Source organism: Podarcis gaigeae (assembly GCF_964106915.1).
Source record: "Podarcis gaigeae genome assembly, chromosome: 18".
Classification (NCBI taxonomy): domain Eukaryota; kingdom Metazoa; phylum Chordata; class Lepidosauria; order Squamata; family Lacertidae; genus Podarcis; species Podarcis gaigeae.
Genome location: NC_139696.1, coordinates 2,356,557 through 2,376,229, shown reverse-complemented (window position 1 = coordinate 2,376,229; position 19,673 = coordinate 2,356,557). Strand labels below are relative to the sequence as shown.

At 48.3% G+C, this 19,673-nt stretch overlaps 1 protein-coding gene across 2 annotated transcripts in view; it reads right to left on the bottom strand.

Annotated features, from left to right (window-relative positions):
- Positions 1–1,664: 1,664 nt before the first annotated feature.
- LOC310835536 (protein unc-13 homolog A) overlaps positions 1,665–19,673 on the bottom strand; it is a 124,429-nt gene continuing 106,420 nt past the window's right edge. The window contains exons 36-41 of one of the 2 annotated variants that reach the window (XM_083720215.1): positions 16,662–16,718; positions 16,064–16,144; positions 14,690–14,837; positions 6,456–6,548; positions 4,109–4,268; positions 1,665–2,609 (exon numbers count right to left, since the gene is read on the bottom strand). In XM_083720215.1, the coding sequence (XP_083576341.1) occupies positions 2,318–2,609; positions 4,109–4,268; positions 6,456–6,548; positions 14,690–14,837; positions 16,064–16,144; positions 16,662–16,718 (831 nt within the window). In that variant the 3' untranslated portion in view covers positions 1,665–2,317. The remainder of the gene's footprint in view (positions 2,610–4,108; positions 4,269–6,455; positions 6,549–14,689; positions 14,838–16,063; positions 16,145–16,661; positions 16,719–19,673) is intronic. The other variant, XM_083720214.1, reaches the window with a different exon arrangement.

Sequence of the window (19,673 nt, the reverse complement as noted above, 5' to 3'; positions counted from 1 at the left end):
ATGAGTCTCAGGTTCAGCGCTGAAGGCAGAGGACATCTTGGGGGAGATTGACCCACTGCAATGGACCTCAGTTAGACAGGTCCGTTCTCTGAAATGGGTGCAGTGATGATGCTAGACAGAAGCAGGTAAGCGTAGGCTGCTTTGCTTGGGAGGGCTGGCTGCGAGCTCAGAAGCTGCTGCAGCCCTCCAACGTTTCTCCCGTGAAAATAGGGACGTCCTATTCCATCCCCTCCAATGTTTCTCCCCTGAAAACAGGGACGTCCTATTCCATCCCCTCCAATGTTTCTCCCCTGAAAACAGGGACGTCCTATTCCATCCCCTCCAACGTTTCTCCCATGAAAATAGGGACGTCCTATTCCATTCCCTCCAACGTTTCTCCCGTGAAAATAGGGACGTCCTATTCCATCAGCGTTTCTCCCGTGAAAATAGGGACGTCCTATTCCATCAACGTTTCTCCCCTGAAAATAGGGACGTCCTATTCCATCCCCTCCAACATTTCTCCCATGAAAATAGGGACGTCCTATTCCATCCCCTCCAACATTTCTCTTGTAAAAATAGGGACGTCCTATGCCATCCCCTCCAACGTTTCTGCCCTGAAAATAGGGATGTCCTATTCCATCTCCTCCAACCTCCCTTTCCTTTCCTTCCTTCCTCTCCTACCTCCTTCGTCTCAGTGCTGTCCCTGTGAGGGTTAGGGTTATTTCAAGAAGTAAAAAAACTTGGACACAAAAAGTTGTGGGGTTTTTTTTGGGATAATTGTTGAGCTGCTTTTTTAAGGAAAAGTGGGCCGATTTCCCAAGTCTGTCGTTGAAATCCCAGACATATGGCAACCTTATGGAACTGGAATTAGCTGGTTCCGCCTGTCTTGGGTGTCTCTGGCGCCACCTGCTGTTGACCTCCCATCCTACCACCAACGGGCACCAGCCGCCTCGGAGCGTCACCGGGCCGCAATTTTATTTCATTTTTAAAAAACGGTTCTACTTTAAAACCCCTTCTCTTCGCCAACGGTTTGCTCTGCTTCTCGGCAGCGCTGCAAACCGCAAAGAGCTCGGCCCATGTTGTGAAACCTTGCTTCCTTTCAAATGCTGCCGGTTAGGGTGTGTGTCCAGCCCTAGGCTGCCGGTACGTGCAGGCAGCACTGAACTAGATGGACCAACACTCAGCCTCGAGCAATTCCAACACGACCACCTCTGACCCAACCTGGAGGTGCCAGGGGGACCGAAAAGACTCCTTGCCAAAACCTTGGGAGAGTGCAGCTGCCGGCCAGAGCTGGCAGCCCGGTGCTCGGCGGACAAACGGTGCAAGAACGGCTCCTTGGGGAAAGAGCTGTGATCGGGACAGAGGTGGCCATGAGTCATAGCTGTCAACTTACAGATTTGAAAATAAGGGACCAGCTGCCTCGGAAATAAGGGATCAGCAGCCAAAATAAGGGATTTTCCAAGCACAGGTATGTTCAACTTCTGAGCCCCTCCAAAGGCAGAAAGCCCAGCCAGCAGCCAAGCGAAGCCTCAAGCGATGGTTCCCACAGCGCAGCAACCCGGCAAAGGGGACGCAGCAAGGAAAACCACCGTCACCTCTCCGCTGGGAAGCGCTGAGCAAAGGCGAGTCCCCAGGCAACGCGGCCGATTTGATCGGCACAAGGCATGCAAGCTCCACCCCCCAGTCATTCTTAGACTCCTTATTGGGTGAGCAACGCAGCCAAGCAACACAGCTGGAGCCTCCCTCCTCCCTGGCCGGCAGGGAGGGAGGGAGAGGAGCTGCTTCCTTTGAAACCCTGGAAATTTAAGGGACATCATCAATAAGGGACAGCAGTGGGACACGGTGCTGGGATAAGGGACTTTCCCGCCAAATACAGGACAGTTGACAGCTATGCCATGAGTTCGAAGGATGTGGGTCTGTTTTGGGAAACATGCAGCAGGACCTTTGGCCCCCGTATCTAGAAATGTAGCGTTTCAGCGCCAGAGCCCTGTTTGCCCGCAGGAGATTCAACCGCAGGCATCTTCAGGTAGGGCAGAGAACGCCCCTTTTTCCAATGCTGGACTGGAGGGGCCAAGGGCCCTGACTTGGGGGGGAGGCTACCCTCTTTTCCCTCTGCCCCATAGCGGCTAATACTGAACGGATTTGGCAATGTGTGTGTGTTCGGAGGGTGTTTGATCCTTGGCAGAGGGAGCGAAGCTCCCAAATTCAGGGAGGAAGGAGAAGGCGGGGACCTCTTATGGCTTCGACATGGCTGCATAAACGAGGGTCGGAAGGTGATGCTAGGAGGCCATGGGGCTGACGGACCACAGGACTGGGAGAGGGCAGGGCACAGTGGGGCTTAGCTGGCACTGCCCTCCTCGGCTGAGCGCGTGTCTGACTTCAGCTTGACGAACTCCTTCGCCACCTCGTCGTTGTTGCGCTGCGAGAGGATGCGCAGGACCGTCAGCCCCGTGTCGTCCATGTGGATGCGGCGGCCGAGGGGCAGCCAACAGGCGCAGCTGCCCCTCTGCAAGAGGTCCTTCAGCTGCAGAATGGCGATGCCCACCGTACGGTCTTCGCGGGCAAAGCAGTAGTCCTTCACGCAGACCTGGAGCTCGTAGCATTCGGGGCCCGTCTCGGTGCCCAGGGCACTGCGGGAGGGAAAAGGTGGATTCAGCTAAAAAGGTAAAGGGACCCCTGAACATTAGGTCCAGTCGTGGCCGACTCTGGGGTTGCGGCGCTCATCTCTCTTTACTGGCCGAGGGAGCCGGAGTACAGCTTCCGGGTCATGTGGCCAGCAGGACTAAGCCGCTTCTGGCGAACCAGAGCAGCGCACGGAAATGCCGTTTACCTTCCCGCCGGAGTGGTGCCTATTTATCTACTTGCACTTTGACATGCTTTTGAACTGCTAGGTTGGCAGGAGCAGGGACCGAGCAACGGGAGCTCAACCATCGCGGGGATTCGAACCGCTGATCTTCTGATCGGCAAGCCCTAGGCTTTGTGGTTTACCCCACAGCGATATTCAGCTACAGAGCCACAAATAGAAAGCTCTGAGTGCGTTTCGAGCACATTGCTCAAACACATTGTTTCCTTGACATCTGGTGGGAAGGCGTTCCACAGGGCAGGCACCACCACCGAGAAGGCCCTCTGCCCTGTTCCCTGTAACCTCACTTCTCTCAGGGAGGGAACTGCCAGAAGACCCTCGGAGCTGGTCCTTAGTGTCCGGGCAGAACGATGGGGGTGGAGATGCTCCTTCAGGGATACTGGGCCATTTAGGGCTTTCAAGGTCAGTACCAACACTTTTCAACGTGTGTAAAAAAATATTTTCTCAATATTTTAAAATGGTTCTTAAAAGGTAAAGGTAAAGGTACCCCTGACCGTTAGGTCCAGTCGTGGATGACTCTGGGGTTGCGGCGCTCATCTCGCTTTCCTGGCTGAGGGAGCCGGCTTCCGGGTCATGTGGACTCAGGAAAGAATGCCTCTTCGATATAGAGGTATTCTCTCCCATGTCTTGCATGCGGTAAGAAAATGCTACTCCTAAGACCAAGGCTATAATATATAATAAATATAAATTTACATAAAGGCAAAGGGACCCCTGACCATTAGGTCCAGTCGTGGCCGACTCTGGGGTTGCAGCGCTCATCTCGCTTTATTGGCTGAGGGAGCCGGCGTGCAGCTTCTGGGTCATGTGGCCAGCAGGACTAAGCCGCTTCTGGCGAGCCAGAGCAGCGCATGGAAACGCCGTTTACCTTCCCGCCGGAGCGGTACCTATTTGTCTACTTGCACTTTGTGCTTTCGAACTGCTAGGTTGGCAGGAGCAGGGACCGAGCAACGGGAGCTCACCCCGTCATTGCGGGGATTCGAACCAGCAACCTTCTGATCAGCAAGCCCTAGGCTCTGTGGTTTAACCCACAGCGCCCCCCGCGTCCCTATAAAATGGTTCTTAAATGTAAAGGTAAAGGGACCCCTGACCATAAGGTCCAGTCGCGGATGACTCTGGAGTTTCAGCGCTCATCTCGCTTTACTGGCGGAGGTGTATTGCAAATCGAGACGGCTGGCCTGGCGACGAGGCAGGACCGAGGTTTGCAATAATTGTCTTTCTTGAGTTGCTCCTGAGATGAAGGAAGGGGGAGAAAGGAGAATCACTTACAACTGGATGCTCTCGTTGTATTTCGGAGACCAGCTGTTGTTCTTGGACTTGGTGGCGAATTTCCTCTTCTTGTCGCTGAGGTGCGGGCCGATGATGTTGACCTCAATAAAGGGGCGGAAAATCCCCGACGTTTGCCACTTCAGGTCATTGGCGGCTACCACTGGGCGAGAGAAAGGCGCAGTGTCGGATTTACGTATAAGCTCAACAAGCTCTAGCTTAGGGCTCCGCTCTCTTGGGGGCCCCCAAAAAATTAAAAGGAAAAAACCTGGATGTACATTTCCAAAATAGAAGATGAAAAACAAATAAAATAAAACCTACATCCAGCAACAGTGTTTTGTGTTGTGTAGGCTCCTAGGGTGTAAGTCAGTGGTGGCCAAACTCCGCCCTCCAGCTGTTTTGGGACTACAATTCCCATCACCCCTGGATATTGGTCTTGTTAGCTAGGGATGATGGGAGTTGTAGTCCCAAAACAGCTGGAAGGCCAAGTTTGGCCATCACGGATGTCAGTCATGGGCTCCGCCTGCTCCCTAAAATATCCCTGGTTTGCTCCTTACTATATATAGGGTGCCTACATTCTGCAGGGACTGGTTGCAGGGCAACATGGGCTAATGGCTTGAGATACCTATGAGGTCCATAAATCATCATATAGCATATATTCAACACCAAAAACAGCGACAACTTGTTGTTGACAAAGGACAGCTGGACATATAAAGGGCCCCATTATCTTCAGGAGCTGAGGGCCTCATCAAACCGAAATCTGGCCCTAAACTTCAGATCAAAGGGCAGAACATCTCCATGGTCCCGAGTAGTGCCGGATTTAAAGGTAAAGGTACCCCTGCCCGTACGGGCCAGTCTTGACAGACTCTAGGGTTGTGCGCTCATCTCACTCTAGAGGCAGTGAGCCAGCGCTGTCCGCAGACACTTCCGGGTCACGTGGCCAGCGTGATGAAGCTGCTCTGGCGAACTGGCACCAGAGCAGCACACGGAAACGCCGTTTACCTTCCCGCTGGAGTGGTACCTATTTATCTACTTGCACTTTGAGGTGCTTTCGAACTGCTAGGTGGGCAGGAGCTGGGACCGAACGACAGGAGCTCACCCCACCGCGGGGATTCGAACCGCCGACCATGCAATTGGCTAGTCCTAGGCACTGAGGTTTAACCCACAGCGCCACCCGCGTCCCCAGTGCCGGATTTACGTATAAGCTAAACAAGCTCTAGCTTAGGGCCCCGCTCTCCTAGGGGCCCCAAAAAAATTAAAAGGAAAAGAAAAACTGCGTGTACATTTCCAAAATATAAGATAAAATAAAAGGGGAAAAAAAGGAGGAAGGAGAATATTAAGTCAATAGATCCCCTCCTACTATCCACAACATTCCCACAATATAACAGCAAGGTCGCAGGTTTGATCCCCATATGGAACCGCTGCATTTCTGCGTTGCTGGAGTGGTGGTGGTCAGGAGCTCGTCCTACACTCGAGTAGGACCCTGGCAGAGACACATGCCCGACTGGCATGTTCTCTCCCTCCTGGTTGATCGTTCAGGAGCTTCAAAAGCTTTCTTCTGCCCAAACATCACAGTGACCGATGCCAACAGACATCGGCACACTTAGGGATCCGCAGAGTCTGTGCAGTTCGTGTAACAGACCTCAGCATTTTGGCTAATCTACTTTATTTGCATATAAACAGACGCGGAGCACTGCAACATGGCTCCCTCTTTCTCTAGCATCAGACAGCAAAGAGAAAAAAGGACAATAGCCGACCTAACCGGAAGAGTCCGCAACCAGAAGGAGGAGGAGTATCAGGAAGAGTGGAATAAATTTAACGATTATCTAGTTAAATTTGTTAAGTTAAATTAATTGAAAATTAATTAATTGAAAATAGCTTGCAGATACTTAATTGGCTTAGGATTTTATTTATGTTAAGTGATGAATTAATATGTTTAATTCCATAAGGTGAAGATTTAAGGATGTTAATGTTTAAGTTAAATTTCATAAGAATTGGGATTTGGAAAACCGTTAAAAGGACATGCAATGAAATTCAACCAAGGGAAAGCGAGGAAGTCACTTAACAAAGTTAATAAGTATAATTTTCAGTAATTTATGTTTGTCTTGTGTGTTTGTTTGTTTGTCTGTTTATAATATTGTGAAAACCAATAAAATTTTTGAAAAAAGAAAAAAAAGGACAATAGTCCCACTTCACGGGACACAAACATCCTGTCTCCGTCACTTCCCACTCGGTGGAGTCAAAACACACACCGTCATGCGATAGACAACAATCCCGTGACTGCAATCGCGGAGCAGGAATTCTAACACAGACTAGATGAGCCACGTCTACGGCCGCCATTTCTGCTCACCTTTGACGGTGACCTTATGCTCCCCAGTCCCAGGGTGGGTGATCAGTTCCACGTGGATGGAGACCTCTCCCACGGGGTCGTCCACTCCGGATCCTGCCCGGCAGAGGGAGGGAAGCGTGGAGATGCAGAACGGGAAATTAGTGCACAAACTTTCAGCCCATCCCCTGTCTGGTGATTTCTCCCGCTCCTCCCCTCGCCAAGAAACCCCCCCCAAAACCTGTTGGTGGACTGAGGCCTGACGCTTGCTTCAAAGGCTCCCCACTTTTGAGAGGTCCTTCCTATGTTATCATATTTTTGGGGGATAAATCTTTCCCTGGAAGTACTAGCAGGGGAGAGACTTCATCAGGCAAGGCTTTCTTCCACCTGCTTTGCTCCACCCACTAGTCTCTGCTTCTCAATTTGCATTGCATTATTTTATTTGCTGTGGCTTCCCATTGTTTTATGGATTATAGTTTTAAAATGGTTTACTGTATCTGTTAAGAGTGAATTTCTGTTTAACTTTCATATGCTGATATTGTTATTTTACACTATTCTAACGTTTGTCTTCCATCTGTCTGTCTGGTCGTTTTAACCGTATCTAGTTTTGAAAGTGTTTTGTGGGTCTTTGGACCGCAATAAAGTATTGTTGTTATAATTGATTGTTGAATGTTACTTTTTTGATGTGTTATAAGACGTACGTTTTTTGTTTCTTCAGCTTGTAAACCACCTTGAGTATTGTAAGATAGAAAGACGGTATACAAATTAAACATGATGGCGGTGATGGCATCTGACTCACCAAAGCATGGAATAGTACTCATATCATTGTTCACCTTTGAAACTCCCTGCCTATTGATATTCACTGCACTGGTTGTTTTTTCCAGCGCCTTGCAAATTTTTTGAGGGCAATTTTTTATTTTATAACGTATATGGGTTGTCTCCAGTGTCAGTCATACTCAAGAGCAGACCCATTGAATGAACGAAGCGCTGTTCATTTCAACGAGTGTAACTGCTTTTAAAAATGTGTTCTTTTGTAAAAGGCGAAAGATTTATACGATCTGAAGAGAAACCAGAGCATCATTTTGACATTTTGAAACTTGACTTCCTTCCGCCTCTTTCTGCGGTTCCTTAAATTTATTTTTTAATATCTTCTGCATATCCTAATTTGGTCATTTAGTCATCTTTAAATATATACTCTTATGAAACTGCAGGTTATTAAAATAAGCCTGCCAATGTTTTTACCTGTTTACAATTTATCTGTAAATATTCAATAAACCATCTCCATTCTTTTATAAAAAGTTTGTTATCTTGATTTCTTAATTCTCCCGGCATGTTTCACCATTTCTGCATATTCCATAAATTTCTGTATCCGTTCCTCCTTTGCTGGGTCTTCTACTTCTTTCCATTTTGGGGCAAGTAACATTCTTTTTTTAAAAAAATAATTTTTATTAACTGGCCAATCACATCAAATTAAATCACATTACATAAATTCCGAATTACAAAGCCAAATTTTGAATTTTGTTGGGGGGACCCATACTTCAAGATCCGCAGGGGGGAGTTTGGGGCAAGTAACATTCTTGCCACTGTAGTAGCATACATGAACAAATTTCTATATAGTTTAGGTAGTTCTGTCCCTATAATTCCCAAAAGAAAATCTTCTGGTTTTTTTTTTTTTACAAACTTTATTTTAAACATCCTTTTCATTTCATCACACATAATTTCCGAAATGATATTTGGTTCCCCCAAATTCAGCTGGAAACGCAACTTTGATTTGCTCGTTGCAAACAGCGGAATGTCTGCAAATTTTTGATATACCTGAAGGAGCGTCTCCACCCCCATCGTTCTGCCCGGAGGCTGAGGTCCAGCGCCGAGGGCCTTCTGGCGGTTCCCTCATTGCAAGAAGCAAAGCTACAGGGAACCAGGCAGAGGGCCTTCTCGGTGGTGGCGCCCGCCCTGTGGAACGCCCTTCCAGCAGATGTCAAAGCGATAAACAACTACCTGACATTCAGAAGACACCTTAAGGCAGCCCTGTTCAGGGAAGTTTTTAACGTGTGATATTTTACTGTATTTTTGCTTTCTATGGAAGCCGCCCAGAGTGGCTGGGGAGGCCCAGCCAGATGGGCGGGGTATAAATAATAAATTATTATTATTATTATAACAATGGGGTGTTGAACAATTTTGATCTCAGCCGCAGATATAGATATATAGGTTATTGATACGTCCATCTTAAAATTTTGATGCAAGCCACTTAAATGCTTTGCTGACGAAGCGTTAGTGACCGATAACCAGAATAACAGAGTCGTCAGAATAGGCAGATAGCCTTAGCAAGCTTTGGTGACCTCAGCCAAACAACAAGGTGAAAATCATTCCTTTCCAGCTCCCAGTTTGGTAACAATACCCAAAATCCCCTGTTTCGTGGTCCAAGAAGCAGCATTAAAAACCAGTCCATCATTCAAACAGGCTTCCTCCGACGAGGAACTTATTCATGCAGCAAAGGCAGAGAAGGAAAAGGAATGGGTGAGGAGGAGGAAAGAGAGGCAGCTATTTGTCAGATGGCAACCAGGGAAAGCAGACCTCCGCCAAAGGTGGCCGAGCAAATGGGGAGAGGAATTTGGGGGGAGAAAAAGAAGAGTTTGGAAACCAAAAGTGCGTCCGCAACCCACCCACATTCGGTGGCTCAGGTCTTGAGGATGTGGAGGGGGGGAAGGAGGCCAAGGCTGTGGATCTCAGAAGAACGGGGGCCCTGAGCCAAGCGGGAATGTCCAGGGCAGCAGGAGAGGATATATAGTTTATTAATATCCTTCCTAACGTGCCCCAGCAAGTTCGTTCCTTTACTTAGCAGAGTTACATTCCCCGTTTGACATGCACAGCAGAGAGCTGGTTGCAGGCTCGTGTGAGCCTCTCGCTATTATACAATTCAGTCTGATTTTATTGTGCATTCCTGGTAAGTTCCCTTTAAGACATGCGAGGGAATGTTTGGTCCAGCCAGTCAAAAACTTCCTGTTCCTCCTGGCTGGAGCATCCTTCCTTTTGCATGTGATAGAAGGTGGGCGTGACCTCCCCTGTCCAGGTAACAAAAGGACGAGTCACGCAGCACACCTCTCTCTTTTTATCTCTCTTTCTTCTTTGGTTTGACCAGCTTTTAGCTAGGACTGCTCTGCTATCTCCCAGCTGGCAGAAGAACTGGGATTATTCCCCCATATGGAGTAGATCCACATGTACATATTTGTAACTAAGTCTGCCTTCAGGAACCCAACTGTGAACAGATGTTTTGCCAAGTTTTGAAAATCCACCTGGGCAGAAAATTTAATGCTGGAAAAGAGGACATGTCCGGGGAAAAGAGGACAGATGGCAACCCTAGTACGAGGAAAAATACCGTATTTTTTGCTCTATAAGACTCACTTTTTCCCTCCTAAAAAGTAAGGGGAAATGTGTGTGCGTCTTATGGAGCGAATGCAGGCTGCGCAGCTATCCCAGAAGCCAGAACAGGAAGAGGGATTGCTGCTTTCACTGCACAGCGATCCCTCTCGCTGTTCTGGCTTCTGAGATTCAGAATAGTTGTTTCTTGTTTTCCTCCTCCAAAAACTAGGTGAGTCGCGTGGTCTGGTGCGTCTTATAGAGCGAAAAATACGGTAAGCCTGCCTTCAGGAATCCAACTGTGAACAGATGTTTTGCCAAGTTTTAAAAATCCGCCTGGGCGGAAAATTTAATGCTGGAAAAGAGGACATGTCCGGGGAATAGAGGACAGGCGGCAACCACCGTACGAGGGAAAATGCACAGCCTAGGAGGGAATGCAGCGATCCGGCCGAAAAACCTTTCTCTGCCCCTGCCTGGGAGATAGTCCTGGATCTTCAGCCATTGCCCATTTCATGCAGAAGGAAGGTTTGGGAAGGCTGGGGCAACACACGCACGCACAATCGCCCACTCCCACGGGCATCGTGCCAACTCCAGAGTCGCATGCGGAGACTCGACCTCTCGATCCAGGAACCGAAGCTGGAAACAAACAGGTCATTTCCAAAAGGCAAGCGCGGGAGGATGGTGCAAACCCCAAAAGCTGCCCCTTTTCCCCTGCCTGGTTTCCTCCGTCTAAGTGCTTGCTTGTGCAAGGAAGGCAGGGTCTCATTCTGATGCATTCAGTGCATAACGTTGTGGAGAGGTGATGCAGGACCCCCCCTGAGCAGAGCTAGTCAAAAGCGAGGCAGAGAGGAAAACAGGGAGCAATTTTCGGCTTGCATGTCCCTTTCCCTTCCGGGTCTGCAGAGGGTGAAAGTTTGGGGGCTTTTGCTAGCCCTGGTCAGGGTGGCGGGAAAAGGGGGGGTGAGTGGAGGGGGTCCAGGATGGGTGCAATCCAAGAAGGAGAGGAGGCGTTGGGAGGAGAGTTCGAGACGTACCCTTCTCAGGATATATTTCTTCACTAAGAGTAAACCTAACACCTTTTCCACCATGGACTAAGGATGAGAAAAGGTAAAGTTGGGAGATAAAGAAATGTCAAGGAGGGAAGTAAAGGAAGAGGAGGTTAAAAGGAAGGGTGAGAGAAAGGAAGAGGGAGGAAGGGAAGGAAAGAAGGTAGAGATGACCGGGGGGGGGGGGAGGTCAGTGCAGAAGAAAATGCAGAAAGGATAAGGACAAGGAGGGAGAGAAAAGTAAGGCAGGAAGAAGGGAGGAGGGGGAAAGGTAATTGGAGAAGAGAAGGTGGAAAGAAAATATAAGAAGGAAAGGAAGGAATAGAAAAGCAGATAGAAAGAAGGAAAATATAAGAAGGAAGGAAAAGAATAGAAAAGCAGAAAGGAGGGAAGGAAGGAAAATAAATATAAGAAGGAAAGAAAGGAATAGAAAAGCAGTAAGAAGGAAGGAAGGAAAATATAAGAAGGAAGGAAAGGAATAGAAAAGCAGAAGGAAGGAAGGAAGGAAGGAAGGAAGGAAGGAAGGAAGGAAGGAAGGAAGGAAGGAAAATAAATATATGGAAGGAATAGAAAAGCAGAAAGAAGGAAGGAAGGAAAATAAATATAAGAAGGAAAGAAAGGAATAGAAAAGCAGTAAGAAGGAAGGAAGGAAAATATAAGAAGGGAGGAAAGGAATAGAAAAGCAGAAGGAAGGAAGGAAGGAAGGAAGGAAAATATATGGAAGGAATAGAAAAGCAGAAAGAAGGAAGGAAGAAAAATAAATATAAGAAGGAAAGAAAGGAATAGAAAAGCAGTAAGAAGGAAGGAAGGAAAATATAAGAAGGAAGGAAAGGAATAGAAAAGCAGAAGGAAGGAAGGAAGGAAGGAAGGAAGGAAGGAAGGAAGGAAGGAAGGAAAGAAAATATAAGGAAGGAATAGAAAAGCAGTAAGAAGCAAGGAAGAAAAGAAGGAAGGAAAATATAAGAAGGATAGAAAATCAGATAGAAAGAAGGGAAGAAAAATTCAAAAGAAGAGAAAGGAAGGTGGAGAGAAAGAATGAAAGAAAGAAGGGTAAAAAGGGACAGTGGTAGAAAGAATGGGTAAGAAGAAAGTAGGAAGAGAAGGAAAAGAAAAAAGGTAGAAATGAAGTTTGAGAAAAAGAAGGTGACGGGACAACAGGAGAAAAGGTTAGAAGAGAACAAAAAGTAGGCAGAAAGGACAAGAAAGAGAAGGAACAGAAAAGAAAACCGAGAGAAGGAAAGACAAACGGTTGGAAGAGGAGATAAGGAAGGAAAAGGGAAGAGAAGAAGTTGGAGAGAGGAGGAGGCAAAGAGAAAGAAAAACATACACAAGATGGTTTACAGTAGAAGCAAGAGAGGGAAAATGTGCGAAGGGAGGAATGGAAAAAGGCAAGAGAAAAAAGAGAGAAGAGATAGATCAGCTCCTGTAGATACACACACTGACTCGAGTCGTAGCTGGAGAATTCAGAATATAACGTTACAGCAATCACCAAGTTCAATAACTCTAGCGGGGAGAGGGAAATGGTCAGGAGGGCTAGATAGCTGTATGGATATTTTGAACGTATCATTTGATGTATCCTGTTTTTATTTTAAAGAGCTCTGCCGGTAGAAACCTGAACAATACTCCCTTCGGGGGTGTCTTTTAGCCTGTTTGCTCTCTTTGTCAAACCAGCTGGTAGATCCCATTCGGCTTTTTGAGCCACTGTTTTTAATCTCAATTCTTAAGCGGTCTCGCAGCCTATCAGTCTTAAATGATTTCATGGCCTCAGCAGCGGAAGTATCTGAAAGAATAACAGCTTGGATAGCCTAGTTTAAAACATCTGTACAAAGAAAGTGAGTTAATGCTAAATTAAGTAATGGGGTCCATTTAATTCTGTTGGCTGCGGTTATGCCTAAGTTTGGGACGCGGGTGGCGCTGTGGGTTAAACCACAGAGCCTAGGACTTGCTGATCAGAAGGTTGGCGGTTCGAATCCCTGCGACAGGGTGAGCTCCCGTTGCTCGGTCCCTGCTCCTGCCAACCTAGCAGTTCGAAAGCATGTCAAAGTGCAAGTAGATAAATAGGTACCGCTCCGGCAGGAAGGTAAAGGGCGTTTCCGTGCGCTGCTCTGGTTCGCCAGAAGCGGCTTAGTCCTGCTGGCCACATGACCACCGGCTCCCTCAGCCAATAAAGCGAGATGAGCGCCGCAACCCCAGAGTCGGCCACGACTGGAGCTAATGGTCAGGGGTCCCTTTACCTTCATGTAAATTTATATTTATTATATATTATAGCCTTGGTCTTAGGAGTAGCATTTTCTTACCACATGCAAGACATGGGAGAGAATACCTCTATATCGAAGAGGCATTCTCTCCTGAGAGAGGAAGAATGCCGCCTCTTAGATATAGATCAGGAAAACCTGTGCGTCTGCAAATGTTGTAGGATCCCAATTCTCAGCCGAATATTCAGGGAAGGTGGGGAGTTGAAACCTAATAACCTCCTTGAGCTAATCTTTGGTCCCCCAATAGGATTCCAGCTGGACCTAATGGTCAGGGGTCCCTTTACCTTTACCTTAATGCCTAAGTTTGCGTCTGAAGATAAATTTAGTTTCTAAGGAAGGGTTGTTAAGTCATGGACCCAAGAGCACCATTCTTAAGGGCAGGTGATCGCTTGCAATATTATGGCCCGCTTCAAACTCCCTAACAAACTTATGTGCGGATCGTGAAATTGCAATATAATTTAGGACGCTTCTTCCGAACTCTGTAAAACGGGTATATTCTGCGGGCCACGCTTGAACAATATTTGCATGGGTCCGGGCAACGATTTATCTCACAAGGAGTCGGCTCGTACGCTTCAAAATGCAGAATATTAAACATCTTTAGCCTTCGGCACAGCCGGCGGCCCCGGTTGATGGGAAAGGGGCCCCTGCCCCTCTGGACAACTTCAAGAACCCGCAAGAAACTGGCCTCTCTTTTTGGTTTAAAGGTAAAGGGACCCCTGACCTTTACCTTTAAACCAAAGGGATCGAGCAACAGGAGCTCACCCCGTCATGGGGATTCGAACCACCAACCTTCTGATTGGCAAGTCCTAGGCTCTGTGGTTTGGACCTAAAGGTAAAGGTAAAGGGACCCCTGACCATTAGGTCCAGTCATGGCCGACTCTGGGGTTGCGGCGCTCATCTCACTTTATTGGCCAATGGAGCCGGCATACAGCTTCCGGATCATGTGGCCAGCAGGACTAAGCTGCTTCTGGCGAACCAGAGCAGCGCACGGAAATGCCGTTTACCTTCCCGCCAGAGCGGGACCTATTTATCTACTTGCGCTGGTGTGCTTTCGAACTGCTAGGTTGGCAGGAGCAGGAACCGAGCGACGGGAGCTCACCCTGTCATTGCGGGGATTCAAACCGCCAACCTTCCGATCGGCAAATCCTAGGCTCTGTGGTTTAACCCACAGCGTTTATACCAAAGCAAAAACCTGGCGCCGTTTTCTAAAAACAGCAGCTTGTCGGATGCCTCCCTTCAAAGCAGTATGTGATGGGAAATGGCACCAACAGCCTGTTCCTGGGCAAGGCTGGTGCCCTAAAGATAGACGGCACCTGGCTATGGAGTTTCCACACAGCCTGCTAAACCAGAGAGCTCCACGAGAGCAGCGACTCCGGAGACTCAGCTGCAAACATTAATGCTTTAAGCGCACTATACAAACGGGGCACTAGGTGGCAGTGGAGAGCTGACGGGAAAATCGATATATTTTCCAAAACGTGTTTTTTTTTAAAGAGTTTTCACAGCTGTTTTTTTAAAAAAACGTGTCTAGATTCCACCTTGGTCTCCTCGGGGAAGCCAGGATCCAAGGAACCGCAGAAACTGCTTCGCCAGCCGCGCTTACCTTGAGAGGACTGCGTCTGCACGAAGGTTTTGATGAGCAGGTCCGTGGCTTGCGTGTAGAGAGAGAGGGCGTAACGCAGAGACTGAAGGTCCGGGCTTTTCTCCAAGAAGGTTTTCTTCAGGCCAACGCCTCCTGCGTGGAAGTATTGCTAAATTGGGGCGGAGACAGGGGAGAGGGTTGGGATAGGAGAGGATATCAGCGGTGGTCCGGTCAACGCCACAAACCCACAGAGCTGCGGACACACCATCACATTTGCAATGTGCCGGCTGAGACAATAATAGCAGCAACGACAACCGCAAGCTGCCATGAGAACTAATCACATACCGTATTTTTTGCTCTATAAGACTCACTTTTTCCCTCCTAAAAAGTAAGGGGAAATGTGTGTGCGTCTTATGGAGCGAATGCAGGCTGCGCAGCTATCCCAGAAGCCAGAACAGCAAGAGGGATGGCTGCTTTCACTGCACAGCGATCCCTCTTCTGTTCTGGCTTCTGAGATTCAGAATATATTTTTTCTTGTTTTCCTCCTCCAAAAACTAGGTGCGTCTTGTGGTCTGGTGCGTCTTATAGAGCGAAAAATATGGTGGTCAGTTTTATTGCACATAGCCAAAGGCTGCCGCAATGTACACAGAATCATTCAACAAATAATAATAATAATAATAATAATAATAATAATAATAATAATAATTTATTTATACCCCACGCTCCCCAGCCAAGACCGGGCTCAGGGTGACTAACACCAGATATAAAACAATTGATTGAAATACAACTTAAAAACCAAGATTAAAATACAACGTTAAAATGCAGTCTCATTTCAGCCCAATTCAACTCAACGAGGCTTTCCCTGCAGGCAAGTGTGTCTAGCCTGGCGAACTAAGTTCCTAGTCCTCTTTAGCATACGCACAACATGGTTTTTTTTCTTTTTAAAGGATAGCACCCGTAAAGTTTAAAGCCATCGAAAATAAATAAAACGACGCAGCCAAACCGGACCCCTCCCACATAAATCGCAATAGGATCTAAAAGTTAAAGATACAATTATCAAATCATCCGTTCTAGCATGCACAACAAAATAATATAATCTGAGCAATTAATTGTATTAAAATTTGGTATTGACCATGAGGCTTTTATTGGGCCGCTGTAACTGAAAACTAATAATAATCATTATACAAAAATAAAATAAAATAAAATAAAATAAAAATACAAAACAAGAACAGCAACCCAATAACAGCAGGATTTCGCCCATGCTGAACCGGACAACCTGCTCTCAAGACATAGCGGGGTGAGGCAGTCTGGAACACCCCCCGCTTTGCAGAGGGTTAGGCTAGATGACTGCTGGAGGCCCCCCAGTTCGACAATTCTAGGATTCTATACTCCCACCTTGATAGTGTCCAGGGCCAGCTCCACCACGGCGCACTGCTTGGGCGTCAAACTCTTGGCTTCCTCACGCACCATGTGGTCCTGGGTGGGACGAAGAACAAGTCATGTCCGCCCTCTTCCAAGAACGAACAGGCTTCCTTTTTCAGGTGGGGACAATGCACCCCCCCCCAGGGAACCCCCATTTTGAAGCCCCTTTTGCCATTTCATAAGCTGTTTTACGTTTGCCCTACGCCCAGATTTCCCCATTTGGGATTCCGACGACGGAATTGGCACCCAGGGAGAATTTTGGGCGTGAATCGGCGAATCGCCCAGATTTTTTACTTCTTGAAATATGGGAGCCCTTGTGTTGGCACCCAGGGAGATTTGGGGGTCAATCCGCTGTCTCCCTCCTCCCTGTTTTCCGTTGTCGGACTCAGAAGGGAAGAAGATGGAGGCCAGTCTAGAACTAGCTAATTCTCTGCCTGCCGTTGGCTCTGGCGCCACCTAATGTCCGGCTCCCCACTTTGCGCCCAACCAAGCCCAAGAAGCACAAACGACCGCCGTCCTCTGCAACACAGCTCCTTGAATTCTGCGGACCCCAAAATCCTGCATTTCTCACCTTGAGTTTTGAAAGCTGCCCCAGTTCCTTGGCTGCGTTGAAGATCATCTGCGTGCCCTGGGAGGGGGGAGGGCAAAAGGAGGGATGGAAAGAAGAAAGGGAAGGGAAAAAAATAACAGAAAGATAAAAGGTAGCTATGTTTCTGCTGAAACTTATCCCGAACCTCAGCTATCCTTTCCCATTTGGTGCTAAGAAATTCAGGCAAGGTTTCACCCACAAAGTTTGCTCAACAAGAGCGCCGCGCCCGAAATTTTCCCACCTACCCATTTCAAAGGGAAGGCGCAACAAAGCAATTCTGACCCTACACACCTAAACAAGATCCGTCCTTTAATTTGCAAAGCCCTAACCCTGGCGTTTGGGGGCCGGTCACTCCCAAGCGTGACAAAATACCGGGAAGCAGAATACCAGGGTATTGAATGGCGTCCGATACCCCGAATAGAGGGTCAGGATCCAGACAGGTTGGTTTATAGATTGCATACGCCAGAGGTTTTCAACCTTTTTGGGTTGTGATAGGAATTTTGAGGTCTTAGATATATGGTAATGTTCATAAGTGTACCAACCAAGCACGTACATAGATCAGCACAAGAAGACTGACCTGGAACCATTTTTGATTCCCAAACTGACCAAATGTTTTCTCTGCAAGGTCAAAGGAAAAGGGAAAAGCCTCCCCATTGTCTTTTCCTTCACAAATCCTGGCTTAAGGGTATGTCTCTGTTTGAATAGGGTGTGAGCCTGTGACCTGGCCCAGGAACTAAGTATTTATCACTACAAAAGACTGGCCAGGCTCCCCAGGCAATCCAATCAAGTAAGCTGCCAGACAGGACATAAACAAGGACAGGAGAAAAACAACATTCAAATTTCTGTTTTAGATCGCCTTTTCTGTGATGTATGTATGATGTTTCTGGGGGTGGTCTTGATCTAGAGGTAAAGGGACCCTTGACCATTAGGTCCAGTCGTGGCCGACTCTGGTGTTGCAGTGCTCATCTCGCTTTACTGACCGAGGGAGCCGGTGTACAGCTTCCGGGTCATGTGGCCCCATGACTAAGCCGCTTCTGGCGAACCAGAGCAGCGCACAGAAACGCCGTTTACCTTCCCGCCGGAGTGGTACCTATTTATCTACTTGCACTTTGACGTGCTTTCGAACTGCTAGGTTGGCAGGAGCAGGGACCGAGCAACGGGAGCTCACCCCGTCGCAGGGATTCGAACCACCGACCTTCTGATCGGCAAGCCCTAGGCTCTGTGGTTTAACCCACAGCGCCACCCGTGTCCCTGGTCTTGATCTACAGGGTGGCAATTTCAAAAGTCTTTATAAGGCCTTGCATGCCATTTTTCCGGGTTCCTCCTCCTTTCCTGCATGTGAGGGAAGCACCCTGTTGCAACAGATCAATAAAGATCAGGCTTACTAGCTGCTTTGCTTCTCAATATTCTCTGGTTGGCCTCTGTTATTTTCTCCTACCAATAGGGAACCTATGTAAGGACTCTATATGGGCTCTTGGATACCCCATAAGGGAAAAGGGCATTTTTTGTTTACAACAGAGTCCACAGAACTACATTTGTCTGCCGCACCCCTGTGGGGCTCAGGAGCCCAGTTATATCCCCCCTTCCCTGAAGAGCTGGCAGCCCCTCACCCTTTTTCGAACCCCCTCCCTTGTGGAGCGTTCCCTCGGCCTCCTCTCCCCTCTCCTTGGGGGTCTTCCGGGCACCTGCTGGTCTCTGAGCTGCCCCCAAGAGAGGTGCCCCCTCACACTGCCCCACAGGGGCCTGGGACTTGTCCGTCCGTTCCCAACATCAACGATGTCTAGGCAACACAATGACCATGTACATACACAACGGACAATCTTTTATAGAATTCCTTCAAACCGTAACAAGTCCAAAACGAAATCTTTCGTCTCAAAGCCTCTGAAAACCTTTAAATGAAGCGAGGTACCAGACTGTACAGTGGAAGACAAGCTGTGAAGCTTTGTGTATTCAGCAAATATGATGTCCAACATTGAACAGCGATTCCGGATACTGACTACGGTTTCATAGAATTCTTTGGGTGGATGTAGAATTGCTTCATAAACCCATCTTATTTCGAATGAATGTATGTAAAGGAAAATATCAAATGCTGTGGGACTGTGCTCATGTAATGATGTAGTCACCACCTCACTTCATTTAAGGTACCTGGATAAATGACATCCCACCGCAGCCTCAAACTAAGGCCAGGACAACGACCATTGACATGGGCACCATATATAACCAACGGCAAAGAGGCTCAGAAAAGCAGCCTATAAAATTGCAGCGATAAGCAGATACAATGCATTGTACTCTATCCAATACACAATCAAATAATTGACGAAATTCAACGGTTTGACGGATTTCCTTGGTTCCGACGGCTAACAGCTCCTCTGGAAGAGGGGGGGGGGTCCAGGTTTCCCCTGCCTCCATAATCCCTTAAGCATAAGGTCACGTATTCCTTACACCTCCAGAGGGTGTGTGACGGCCTGGGATTCGGACTCGGAGGCTGAACCTGAGGAATCCCAGCCTGCACAGGAGTCCCCGCCTCCAGAACCAGCTGAGCCGGGGCAGCGGCTTGAGCCTGAAGGGTCCTCACCTGTGCTGGATCCTCAGGTGCAGACACCAGATGAATCCACTCTGGCTCCGGAGCTGATGGAGGACCCATTGCCTGCAGGTGCTCCACTCTCAGCCCCGTCGGGGGAAGAGGAGTCTCCCCCTGGGTCCAGTAACCCTCCAGCCTCTCCTGAGCTGCAGAGGCTCAGGGCAGAGAGGTGGAGGGAACTGGTTTCTCCCAGGAGGAGTGCTCGCCTTAAGGCCAGGAGAGGCGGGTCTCCTGGGGGCCGGGGCCGCCCCTGGCCTCAGAGAAGATAAAGGCCAGTCAGCCCGGTCCCAGGTTGTGGGAGCAACGTCGTTGAAGAGCTGTTTCTGCCAGCACCCAGACCTGTTCCCCCAGAGTTCCTGTCCTTGCCCAGCTCCTCGCTTTGGACCCTGCTTCGCCTGTGGAGGACTGTCTGC